The 13,653-nt window shown below is 38.5% G+C and overlaps 1 protein-coding gene and 1 non-coding gene across 10 annotated transcripts in view; one reads left to right on the top strand and one right to left on the bottom strand.

The window, feature by feature from the left end:
* Positions 1 to 13,653, bottom strand: part of FARS2 (phenylalanyl-tRNA synthetase 2, mitochondrial) — a 672,513-nt gene that overhangs the window by 274,698 nt on the left and 384,162 nt on the right. For all 9 annotated transcript variants that reach the window (XR_010730403.1, XM_066268413.1, XM_066268417.1 and 6 more), the window contains one exon: positions 9,556 to 9,716. Coding sequence is in view for 8 of the 9 variants with exons in the window: in XM_066268413.1 (XP_066124510.1) it covers positions 9,556 to 9,716 (161 nt within the window). In the remaining variant the exon portion in view is untranslated. The remainder of the gene's footprint in view (positions 1 to 9,555; positions 9,717 to 13,653) is intronic.
* Positions 7,397 to 7,472, top strand: TRNAV-GAC (transfer RNA valine (anticodon GAC)). Its single transcript has one exon. It is a non-coding gene; the product is annotated as a tRNA-Val (tRNA).

Genomic DNA, 13,653 nt, shown 5'->3' with positions numbered 1-13,653 from the left:
ATTTAAACTCATCGAGAATGTCATCTTCAAGACCAGGTGGGTGGGCTAAAGCATTATCAAGGATTAGTAATGCTTTCATCGGAGTTTATTTTCTTGAAGATATTTCTTCACCCTGGGACCAAAGACGAGATTTACCCATTCAATAAAAAACTGCCACGTAACCCATGCCCACGTAACCGTGTGGCATTGGCGTGCCACATAAGCTACAGTTTTTCTTTAAGAATCTTGTGAGTCTTACAGGCTTGAGGATTTTCAGAATGATACACTAGCAGTGGCTTTACTTTATAGTCACCGCTAGCATTTGCACAAAATGCAAGGGTCAGATGGTGCTTCATGGGTTTATGGACTGATAGCTTCTTCTCCCCTGCAGCGATGAAAGTCCTCCAGGGCATTTTTTTCCAAAAACAATCCTGTTTTGTCACAGTTGAACACTTGTTGGGGGATGTAGCCTTTCTTTGCAATAAGCGCAGCAAAATGTGCAATGTACTCCTCAGCTGCCTTAACGTCAGCACTCTCAGCTTCACCATGCCTCATCAATGACTGGATGTCATATCTCTTCTGGAAATTCTCAAACCAGCCATGACTAGCCTTAAACGTATCTTCTGCTGCCTCTTTTGAGGTTGATGGTTCTTTCTTCTTCAAGTTGCCATAAATAATACGTGCCTTTTTGCATATTACAGTCTCTGTCACTGTGTCTCCTGCCAGCTCCTTTCTCTTTCACCCACACCAGCAGAAGCTTCTCCATTTCTTCATGGATATTTGTCCTTAATTGGGATAGAATTGTAGTTCCTTTCACTGGATTTGTGCTTTTGATGGCATCCTTCTGTTTAAGGATGGCACAAATTATAGATATATTGTGGTTGTACAGCCTTGTCAGTTCAATCACTCATACATCACACTCATGTTTTTCTATTATTTCTTTCTTTACTTCTATTGACATCATTCTCTTCTTCTTCTCATCACTGTCCTTTACACTCACTTTCTTCAGCCCCATGATAGCACACAGAAAAAGTTAGTAAATAATACAAAAATGATGCAAGAACAAATACAGAGCACGAGATTCGACTTGATTCTGCAGGTAACACAAGACAGAACAAGATGCTGGTGTTTTGCTGCCGATACTGGACCCATGCACCAACGCGTCAACTAGTGGCAGCTTCCTAAATCATGACTTGTATCTCGGAATTTATTTTATTTATTTTATTTATTTATTTATTTTTATTATTATTTTTTTTTGTATTTTTATAAAGCTGGAAACGGGGAGACAGTCAGACAGACTCCCGCATGCGCCTGACCGGGATCCACCTGGCACGCCCACCAGGGGGTAATGCTCTGCCCATCTGGGGCGTTGCTCTGTTGCAACCAGAGCCACTCTAGCGCCTGAGGCAGAGGCCATAGAGCCATCCCCAGCGCCCGGGCCATCTTTGCTCCAATGGAGCCTCGGCTGCAGGAGGGGAAGAGAGAGACAGAGAGGAAGGAGAGGGGGAGGGGTGGAGAAGCATATGGGCACTTCTCTTGTGTGCCCTGGCTGGGAATCGAACCCGAGACTTCTGCATGCCAGGCCAACGCTCTACCACTGAGCCAACCGGCCAGGGCCGTATCTCGGAATTTAACTCAGATCTTAAACAAAAATATGGACGGTGTCGCAGCTCATATCTTAAAAAATTTGTATATTGGTATGCTCATATCTCAAGGTACCACTGTACAATTCTGGACGAACATGGAAGAGCTTAGAAAATTCACTAGCAAATAAAGGATTAAAAAAAAAGAAAAATTTGCCTCCACCACATGCATCGCTCAGTATCAGCAAAATTCTACATTTACCCTATGTATTGCTCCATCATTGTATCTCCCTATTATTTTACAATTATCTCTTGATAAATGTAGATTTGAAGAAAATAACTTAAAGTCAGGAACTTTCATTTTCATGTTACTGACTCCAGAACAGCACATCAGTCTAACAGTTTGCTAGTTCATTATTAGGAGCTCTCTGGAGTGGTTCCAAGCCTCAGTTTCATCATATATAAAATGGGTTTATACTACTACTCCAGTGGATTGCGATGAATGGAAGCTACAATATAGGCAAAGTATGTACAATAGTTCAGTGACTTGGACATATTACACAACAAATGGCAAGTGTTATAAGGTACTAAACAAATGAATGTATAAAATGTATAATGCACTGAACTATGATTGCCAGAAGACATAAAATATGAAAAATGATCAGCCTTGGACCAACCCTGGTCTTGAGAAACTCCCAGTCCTCATATAACACAGCACTCACTGCTGATGCAGGGTACTACAGGCAGAGCAAGGATCAACCCTGACAGATTCCCCTGGGGAGTCTATCCATGACTGACCTCAGAGATGAACGAATTGATATAAGAACCTTTTATAGTTACTGCCCTGAAGATGCCCACCAAATTCTCTGTGCTTTCAGTCCCATCTTTCATCATCTCTAGTTCTATTTATTTCTAATTTAAATATTAATACTTTCTCTTCATAAATTACCTAAAGTATACAAAACCATCTGTGACTTAAGCTGAATTTTTAAACATGTATTTAAACCATATGACTTTATTTCCGCAGTCCCGTCACACTGTCAAATAGAAAAGAACAAGTGAATGAATAAGCAAAAAGAAATTAATGAAGAAAGAAGAAAAGAAAGGAAGAGGAAGGAACAGCTTAGTCAGTTCATAAAATCCAAAGTACTGCAGTCTGAAATTCATGGTAACAAAATATAGGACAAGAAGAAAGAAAACACTTTTGAGATTAGTGCAAAAGGTATCACAAATGATAGACCTGCTTATAGTGATGGTTATGGCAAACTGAAGTTCACCGTGCAAAGAGGAGAAAGTGACTGTAATCACTTGGGAAGACTCCTTCATTTATCATCTCATTTTACAGATGAGATAACAGAGCTTTGACACATAAGATGATTCTGTCCATCATTATGTAGATTTGAAGTGTGGTCCATGGACCAACAGTATCAGTGTTACCTAGGAATTTGTTATAAGTACAGAATCTCAGGCCCCCATTGAGCATACTCTGAATTTTAACAGACTCTGAATTTTAATAAGTCTTTATGTGGTTTATCCGTACATTACAGTTTGAGAAGCATAATACAGATAACTTGTTACCAGAAAGTTCATAAATTAGATAATTTAAACTCAGTGCCTTGTTTTCTATAAATTATATGCTTATCTTTGGACTTGTCAGAAAAATTTAAAACCTTTAGCTCTGAATAATCAGTATTTTATACTCAAAACTTCAACAAATGGCTCTTCGAAGCCCTGAATAAACAGACTGTGCTACTGCCCAGTGACCAATCAGCTACCATCTCTTCATCTGTAAAATGGAGAGAGTAATAGTAACTAAACTTAGAGGGTTGTAAAGAGGGCTGAGTTAAGGCAAGTAGAGCATTTAGCACAATGCTAAACACAGAGTAAGGCTTAAATGAGTGCTAATCACTAGCGATGATGACTGTGATCTTGCATAGGGTTTGACATGACAGGTGTACAGGTCACTAGCCAACCATTCTCATCTATTCCTGCTGCAGTGAAAGGATTTGTCATGTTATCCAGAGTTAGGAATAAATATAGTCTATGTCCACAAAAGACAGCCAGCAGAAACTCCTTCCCTGGGAAGAAAGATAATAATCATCACTCATGAATTACTTCATCAAATTGGGATTAACTTTGTGAGCAACTATAGCCACATAGAGAATTAATAACTTTTAAGTAAAATATGTGAATAAAATTGACAATGTTGATTAATATGTAATTATCAATAACAAGTATTATTCTGTGTAAGACTATTGATTCACAATTCAGAACTGTTTAAAGAACATTTAAAAAATTAACAAATGTTAGATTATTGAATAGTCAATTCAATGCACTGACAGTGAATTTTACTTTGTGGGAGGTGGCAGACATATACACAAGAGCACAGAATGAGCCCAGCTGGGGGAGCTGGAGCAGGGGACACATATCTCTTGTGCAGAATAAGACAACGCTTGGATGATAAAGACACCAGCTTGCTCATTCACTTATTTCAAGCACTGATACAGGTTGGGTAAAGAGAGCCACAAAAAACAAGTATTGAAGACAAAATAAAAAAAAAAAGCCAAGAATCAAAATCACACTATAACTTGAGTTTCCTACTTATTACATTTAAACAGTAGTCTTCAAGGTATTTAGGAGAGAATGGCAAAGATGAGGCCTTGGGTGAAATAAATCAACTAGCACCTAGAAGAGGGCCATCACAGCTAACTGGATGGAATTACAAGACCACGGAGACTACGCAGAGGAAGATCCCAGAGAAGCCAAGAGAGCCTGAAGCAGTCTAAGAGGCACTGAAGGAGATGAGAGAAGAGAAATTTCTGCCTCCTGCCAGTCCCACACAATACGATCCCAAACGGCACCCAGGGACGCCACAGCGCACAGTTGCTGGCAGACCTTTTCCCCAACACTGGTTCCCTCCCCTCCACTCTAGGGAAGAGTCTGCATAGTATTATAATCATGTTAACTATTCTTCTTAAGACAGGCCAACACTTAAGTGAAAAAATGAGTCTCTTATTACCCTCATATACATAACCATGACCACAATAGTTAAAACTTGCCAACATTTTCATACTATCTATATCACTTACAACTAATAACAAAATCTGTTCTGTTATATCTGAAGGCAAGCAATGTGCCATGATGAAAATGAATATATAAAGGTGCGTGTGATAGGCTGAATAATGGCTTCCCAATGGTACCTATGTCCTAATCCCTAGAACCTATAAACATATGACCTTACATTCAAAAAGAATTTCACAGATGCAATGAAGAAAGGATCTTGAGATGTCAAGATTATTTTGAATTATCTTGGTGGGTTCCATGTAATCACAAGAGGCCTTGTAAGAGGGAGAAAAAAATTCAGGGGGAAGGTGATGTGACACAGAAGGAAAGAGAAGAAAAAAGGCAGAGCTCTTTGCAAGGAACAAGGACAGCCCTTGGCTCAGTGGTGGAGCGTTGGCCTGGCGTGCAGGAGTCCCGGGTTCAATTCCCAGCCAGGGCACACAGGAGAAGCACCCATCTGCATCTCCACCCCTCCCCCTCTCCTTCCTCTCTGTCTCTCTCTTCCCCTCCTGCGCCAAGGCTCCATTGGAGCAGAGTTTGCCCAGGCGCTGAGGATGGCTCTGTGGCCTCTGCCTCAGGCGCTAGAATGGCTCTGATTGCGGCAGAGCGACGCCCCAGATGGGCAGAGCATCACTCCCTGGTGGGCATACCGGGTGGATCCCGGTCGGGTGCATGCGGGAGTCTGTCTGACTGCCTCCCGGTTTCCAGCTTCGAAAAAAATACAAAAAGAAAAAAAAAAAAAAAAAAGAAACCAGCAAAGGCGGGGCATGGATTCTCCTTGAGCACCTCCCAAAGGACCCGGTCTGTTGATACCTTGACTTGAGCCGGGTCAGACTGGTTTTGAATTTCTGAGCTCTACAACCGTAAGATGATAAAGACATACTTTAAACTGCTAGGGTTGTGGTAATTTGTTAAATCAGTAATAGGAAACTAACCAAAAATATAATTAATAGACACTAATTATAGTATAAGTGAATAATTAGGAAATGGCTTTCTGTGACCTACAAAAGACAAAGTATTTTGCAGATATATACTTTTTTCAGCAATCAAAGCTGAACTGTCCTGCCAGAAGTCTTTAAGTTTATTTTACAAGAGCAACTATATAAATTATAGAACAGTGCACTGATTTTCAACTTTGAAGGCAGAAAAGATTTTTAAAATGATACTTCATACAAAAGACCCATAGTCTATTCCTAAAGATCTCTGTGTCTCCTAAGAGAAGGCAATGTGAGTACAGTGAAAACTGGACTTCAGCCACTAACGTGTGGCAGCAGCATGCTCCTCACCCACGCTGCCCAGCACACTGCAGGGCACACTGCTTCGTGCTATGCTGGCTGCTGTCCCATCCATGTTTGACGATTACACAAATGACATTAAATAAAAAATTAAATGAGAAAAACTTAGATGCTTAGCTGGGTTTTACTTTTGATTATTTAGATGAAATATTATTCTAAATTTACCTAGGAGGACCTGGTACTAGATTAAAAATAAATAGTTTACATTTTTAAAAATGGGATATTTAAAAAGGCCATTAAAGATGAAACTAAAAAATTAAATTAATGATAGGAAGTTCCAGTCTTGAAACAAGTCAGACAGAGAACGAAAAATACCGTATGATTTCACTTATATGTGGAATCTAAAACACAAAGCAAACTAGAAACAGGCACACAGACATGAAGAATAAGCTGATGGTGGCCAAAGAAGAAGGGGTGAAAGAGATGAGAATTAAAAACAAAAAGAAGACTATTAAAATAAAAACAAAATATTATACTGATAAGAGGCCCACTTTCGGTTAAGATGCAAAAGGTTGTAAAAATAAAAATTCAGTCCCACTATAATAATGAAAAAAACCAATAAATTAAAAAATATATCAATATTATTAGTCATATAATATATTGAAGAGATCTGAACACCAGTCTAAACAAATGGAACTCTGAAGGGAGATGAGCTCTTTCAGGGTGAACAGACATCAGGGCTGCTTTCACCACTGGGGCCTGCTCTTGGTAAAGAAAATTCGCAGGAATAAGGAGAAATGAGCCAAACTTTTATCAGCCAATCACTGGCTGGTGTGGCAAATTGGAAAATGGAGAGACAGCCCGCACTGCAAGCCCATTCTTCATAATATTTTTGCTTAGCAAGTACTAGTGTGGAAGGAGCTACCAACTGAGTGGAAAGCAGAGAGAGAGAGATCTGATAACCTCACGTGCACAGATCCAAAACTGCTGCAGGGCCAGATCTCACCATCTCAACAAACCAGATGTGAAAACCAGCTCCTGACTAGAAATAAGAGATCTGGCCTAATCTCCTTGGTTGTCTGACAGGAGAAAGGGTAAAGCTTTCTGAGAAAAAACATTATCTACCTCAGCTTCTGTATTTTTTTAAACATAATTTTAAAAGTAAGACAAGTGAAAACGCAAAAAAGTGTGACCCATAAGAAGAATAAAGAATACAAAAATAATAAATAATTAAATGCCTAAAATAGAGGACTTGAAAATAACTATTATGAATATGCTAAAGAATTTAAGGAAAAATGTATAAAATGGGTGAGAACATGGAGAATTTCATCAGAGTAATAAAAACGCTTAAATGAAAACAAGTAGAAATGGTAGAATTGAGAAGTACAACATCTGGAATGATTAATTCACTGAACAGGCTTAATGGTTAACTGGACACAATAGGAAAGGTTAGTAAATGGAGATAAAAAAATAAAAACTGTCCAAAATAAAGCACAGAGTGAAAACAATGATTAAAAAAACAACAACCAAAACACGGCCCTGGCCTGTTAGCTCAGTGGTAGAGCGTCAGCCTGACGTGCAGGAGTCCCGGGTTCGATTCCCGGCCAGGGCACACAGGAGAAGCGTCCATCTGCTTCTTCACCCCTCCTCCTTTCCACTTCCAAAGAGGAAGCTCTTTGTCTTTCTCTTCCCCTCTCACAGCCAAGGCTCCATGGGAGCAAAGTTGGCCCAGGCACTGAGGATAGCTCCATGGCCTCTGCCTCAGGTGCTAGAATGGCCCTGGTTGCAATGGAGCAACACCCCAGATGGGCAGAGCATCACTCTCTGGTGGGCATGCTGGGTGGATCCTGGTCGGGCGCATGCGGGAGTCTGTCTGACTGCCTCCCTGTTTCCAACTTCAGAAAAAATACAAAAAAAAATACAAAAAATAAAAAAACAAACAAACTTGAATATGAGTTCTATGGAATAATACCAAATGGTCTGACATACATAAAGTTGCAGTCTGAAAAATTTTTTTAAACATGGAGTACAACTGTTGGAAGCTGTACAGTAGATGAGAATTTTCCATGGCAGTTGAAAGACAATGCAACACAAGCTGGGTAACAGACAGAAAATTATACATAGGTCAAACTGCTGAACACCAAAGTGGAAGATAAAGGCAGTAAAAGGACATCTTTAACGAGCTGAAAGGAAAAAAAAATAATCATAAAAATTGGCCACCTAGACACCTATATTCATTGAAAATATTCTTAAAAAATAAAAGCATTTCTAGATAAAACAATGCTGAAAAGAAGTCATGTTGTATTGCAACAACTATTAAAAGTGCTTCAGATTTATGGGAAATGAACACTGCTTAAATTAAGGTCAGAAGAAAGGAATAGTCAGTGTGGAGCAGACTTACAAGGAAATACAGAACAATATAGTTATAAATTTCTTTAAAAGACAATTGGCTATATGAAACAAATAGAGCAATATATGATGGGGTTAAAATATATGAAGAAATAAAATATGATAATACAAATAAAAAGGAGGCATAAAAAGAATTACACTATTGTAAGGTTGTTAATTGAATTTGTGTAATAGTTACTCATGGCAAAGTGAACCGAATTAACAACGCATATTATAATCTAGAATAACCACTTAAAAATAATACAAAATGGTGAAACTAATTAACAGTAAGAGTACTAAAATGGAATATAAAAACAAACATCTCCCCCTAAAAACTGCAATTTCCAAATAAAGAAATAAAAAATAAAAGGGAGAAATAGGGGAAAAAAATAAAAGGATAGATAATAGAATTAAGCCCAAGAATATCTCACATAATTATATTAGATATAAGATGTATTTAACACTCAAATTAAATATGAGTTAAAAAAAGGACTCAACTTAATGCTGTTTTATAAGAGATACACTTTTAATAGACACAGTGACGGTAAAATGTAGAAAAAGGTACACATTACAAACCCTAATCATAAGAAAGCCAATGTCTATATTAGTGTCAGAAAAACTAAACTTTAAAAGTATGATCAGATATAAAGATCAATATTTCATAATAATAAAATAGTCATTAACAAAGCCCAAACTGGTTCTCTGCTTAGACTAATGAGCTTGATAAATCTTTTTTTCCCACATATAATTTCTGAAGGTTTATGAACTCCTGTGGGGTATTTCTGGACCTCTATATAAAACCTCTTTTCAAATTCACGTTTTTGGGGGTTTTTTTTGTATTTTTTTCTGAAGTTGGAAACGGGGAGGCAGTCAGACAGACTCCCGCATACGCCCAACCGGCATCCACCGGGCACGCCCACCAAGGGGCGATGCTCTGCCCATCTGGTCAGTTGCTCTATTGCAACCAGAGCCATTCTATCTCCTGAGGCAGAGGCCATGGAGCCATCCTCAGCGCCCTGGCCAACTTTGCTCCAATGGAGCCTTGGCTGCGGGAGGGGAAGAGAGAGACAGAGAGGAAGGAGAGGGGGAGGGGTGGAGAAGCAGATGGGCGCTTCTCCTGTGTGCCCTGGCCGGGAATCGAACCTGGGACTCCTGCACGTCAGGCCAACGCTCTACCAATGAGCCAACCGGCCAGGGCTAATTCACATATTTTTTAATCCAGTAATTTTCTTTTCAAGTACATGACCCCTTCAATTCTTAAAAACCATTTTTACTGTTATTTACTTGATTCTTACAAGTCATTTTACCTGAAATTTCACCTTCTGGTTGATATCAGACAAACGGAACTGCTTCAAGAATCGCTCATCCTCACTCCAGAAGAGGCGGATGTCAGGTATGTCATAGAGGATCATGGCCAGTCTTTCTAATCCTAGGCCAAAGGCCCAACCAATCTTATCGTGAGCACCAGCTACAATTGGGAAACAAAACAACTGATTTAAAAAAACCATAGAGTTCACAGGTATCTAAGCAGTAACATTACTGAGTGCCTCCTAGTGGCCAGGCACTGGGGGGACCTTGCAAGAAGACAGCCACTCTTAGATTCTTCCTGTTCCCCATGTTCTTTACTTCCCATATTGAGGTACTTTGGAGTCATACTGTCCCTAATATTGACTTCTTTAAAAAATTAAATTTATTTGGGTGACATAACTTAATAGAATCATATAGGTTTCAAGTGTACATTTCTGAAACTTTATCTGTATATATTGCATTGTGTGCCCACCACCCAAAGTCAAACTGTCTTCTAGTTACCTTGTAGGCTCTTTTAAACCTTGTTCCTGCCTCTAATATATATGATTTTTCTGTAATCCTTGTTTGCCCTGATTCAAACATAACTATGCTCATGTTACAAAATCCCTAAGTGGCTTACTAGTAAGCAGATGTGTTCAAAACATGCCACTGTGGACTGTTAACATTCAGAAAATGAATGACAGGCCTTCAAGAACTGTCAATAACATTAAAATACAACTCAAAGTAGTCTTAGAAGAGCTACCTCAATAATACATAGAAAGTGGGCAAGCCAAGATGAAATACATATCTTTACCACTCACTCCTAAGATAGTAGTGTGTTTGTTCAGATTACGTCAAAGCCTTGAACACTAAGCATTTATTTCACTAATCCAAGGCAGAGTAAGACAGTGATATACACTGCTGTAAGAAGGTGAGAGAGTAGTTCATACTGCTGGGAAGGCTGCTGACAAGAGCTCGTGAAAGGAACGTAATTTCAGCTGCACAAGGATGGGTTGGACCCTGGGGAGGCTCAGATGCCTCAGGATTCCTACCCTTGATGCACATGCGCTGTGTAGATCCCTCCCTTTGAGTGTGGGTGGGACCTGTGAATTACTTTACTTCACATATGAGTCCACCTACGCAAACTAAAGAGATTCTCCTGCTGACTAGAAGTGAGCTGACATGAGGAGAGAGGGCCACCGGGTAGGACGAGGCCTTAAGGAGCTGACCGAGATCCCGAAGCCAGCAAGGACATGGGAACCTCACTCCCACAGTCACAAGGAAGTGAGTTCTCCCAACAGCCCAGTTCTCTCTCATTCCCTCTTAAATTTAAAACAAAACAAACCAAAAAAATGAGACAGTTGCTGCTTTTAGTTTTGGAAATCCTGTCACAGACTTTTATAATAACAATATTCCATTGAATGGACATAGAATAGTTTATTTAATCAATTCCCTGTTGGTGGACATTTGGGTTACTTATAATCTTTTGCTATTATAAACAATACATCAATAAATGGCTTTATACATTTATAACTTACCATAATTAGGATACATTCTGGTAGTTACAGTAACAAGATGGCACATGCATCTTTAATTTTGATAGTTACTCCTTAGGCGAATAGATTAAAACCCCACACATGAACCTGCAGCAATGTATGAGAGTGCTTGTTTTCCTTTGGTTTTGTTCACAAATGTTATTTCAACAGACGTTTTTATTTTTTCCAATATGGTAAGTAAAAAAATGATAACTTGGTGCATTTTTATCTTGCACTTTTCTTTAAGCAAGCTTTTCACTTGCTTAAGGATCATCTTTCATTCTTTTGTGACTGACTTAATTCGCCCAATTAAAAAATTGTATTGCTGCTCGTTTTCTTACCTACTTCCATTCTTGTTCTTGATTTAAAAAAGCTTTCTGGTTACAGAGAAGCAAATGAGGGTAACTGATGACAGAAGCAAAAAAGCTAAATGTTAAGTAAGATCAAATTCCCTAAATCTACTCTTCATTCTGTTACTGGCTCTAAGTGAGTGATTTTATCTAAATTTTTATAAGATCTAAATGATTTAATAATCAAAGAAAAAGCCTCACTCATTTTTTTATTTTAAAAGTCTATAACAATTACAAAAAGAAATGTTTTAAAGTTGTTTTAAAACTATTACCCATTATAATCTTTGAACATCACATTTTGTTTTTATCTTTTACAATGTAATTCTTATTTGTACCTTATGCCAACTATATCAACTATTCAACAAGCTACATGAAATGGACAAACTCCTCAAAAAACAAACAAACTACTCAAGCTTATTAAGAAGAAACAGATACCCTATATCAATTAAAGATATTGAATATGTAGTTAAAAATCTTCCCACAAAGAAAACTTGAGTCCCAAATGGCTTTACTAGTGAATCTTGTCACAATGTTGACAAATAAATAGTACTCATTCTACAAAACTCTTCCAGAAAGAAAATAAAAATTTATGAGGCTAGCATTGCCCTAAAACCAAAGCCAAATAAAGACATTACAAGATACGTCATGAGCATACAAAACTAAAACCAAAAAACTAAACTAAAAACCTTTACCAAAATATCAACAATCTCCATCTAGTAATACATGACAGGACACTGCATCATGAGTGGATTTATTCCAGGAATGCAAGGCTAGCTCACCTATGAAAATCAATCAATGTAATTCACTATATAAGCAGGTTAAAAAAGAAAGCATATGATCATCTCAATAGCTATGGAAAAAGAAAGTGACAAAATTCAACATACATTCATTATAAAAACTCAGCAATTGAGGAACATAGGGAACTTCTCCAATCTAATAAAAGACACAATAAAAAGCAAACAGCTAATGTGATAATGTTGAAAGACTGTTGCTTTACCCTCAGGGTTAGGTTGAAGACTAGGATGTCTATTTTCAATACTTATTTCTATTAACCTGTATTCTAAGCCTTTGAAAAAAAAAAGTAAAGCAAAAACAAAAACATTAATAAACTGGAACGGAAAATGTAAAACTATCTTTATTTGTAGATGACATTGTTGTCTATATAAAAATTCCTAAGGAATATATTTCAAAAGTAACTAAAATGTGAGTTTAGTAAGGTCACAGTATAAAAAAATCCATAGCATGCATGACTATGAAGCCTCCTGGCTCTTAGGAGAGCCAGGCTGAGACCCTCTTCTGAAGATAGGAGACTGGCTCTACCTGAGAGGATCCAATGCTAAGGCCAGTGAGTGGGCCCCATCAAGTACCCGAAATCCTAACCTTCTTGTGCATCAAAGCTTAAGAACTAGACTTTCATTAGGAACAGGGATCAGCTGGACTCCAGCTTCCTGCCACCTTTCCAACCTTTTGATTCTCATAGTCATTCTTATCAAAAAGCTTGCTTGTTACAATCAGTTTCCTTGAAAAGTTACAAGAAAGAATATGGATTCAATTTGCTGAGCTGTACCAAATTCTACCTTTGAAACACTTTGGCTTGGTCCATCAAGAGTTGCTTCTGCCTTTGAAACACTTTGGCTTGGTCCATCAAGAGTTGCTTCTGAACTGTACCCCTGCTTTGTACAGGGTACTCCTCATCAAGGGTGCTTCATGTAATTAATCACAGTAAGGCTTCATGAAATAAACTGAAATTGGATCTAAGAGAATGCCTAACGAAGTGGGAACAACTGGACTGTTTTCCATTTTAAGGATACCCTGAGTTACATAACAGATCACAATTCATGCCTTACTTGGAGCCCATGGAAGCTAAGAGCTGACTGCAGGTCACCTCGACAACTGTACAAGTGCCCAGGGTACATCTCTCTTGTGACTCTTGTTCCAGTTTTGTTTTATCCTTATTTCCTTTGTCCTAGTTATCTCAACTATTTATTTTATCCTCTAGTACATATTTCCATACAGCACTTCAAACTCTTTATGAAAGCAAGTGAGCCATAAATCAACGACACTAGAAGAAAGTGTCAGCCGAGGCAGGTGTAACTCTCAGGTCATAGGCAGCACTCCTCAGCTGTAACTTGTGGCTAGGTGCCTAAGAGATGACAGGGTTTTCAGCAGCATTTTTTCCCCATTCCAATATTAGAGAGTCCCAGTGAACTGGAGTCCATAGAGGAGAAAACGG

Source organism: Saccopteryx bilineata, chromosome 3 (genome assembly GCF_036850765.1).
Source record: "Saccopteryx bilineata isolate mSacBil1 chromosome 3, mSacBil1_pri_phased_curated, whole genome shotgun sequence".
NCBI lineage: Eukaryota > Metazoa > Chordata > Mammalia > Chiroptera > Emballonuridae > Saccopteryx > Saccopteryx bilineata.
This window is presented reverse-complemented; position numbering and strand designations above follow the sequence as displayed.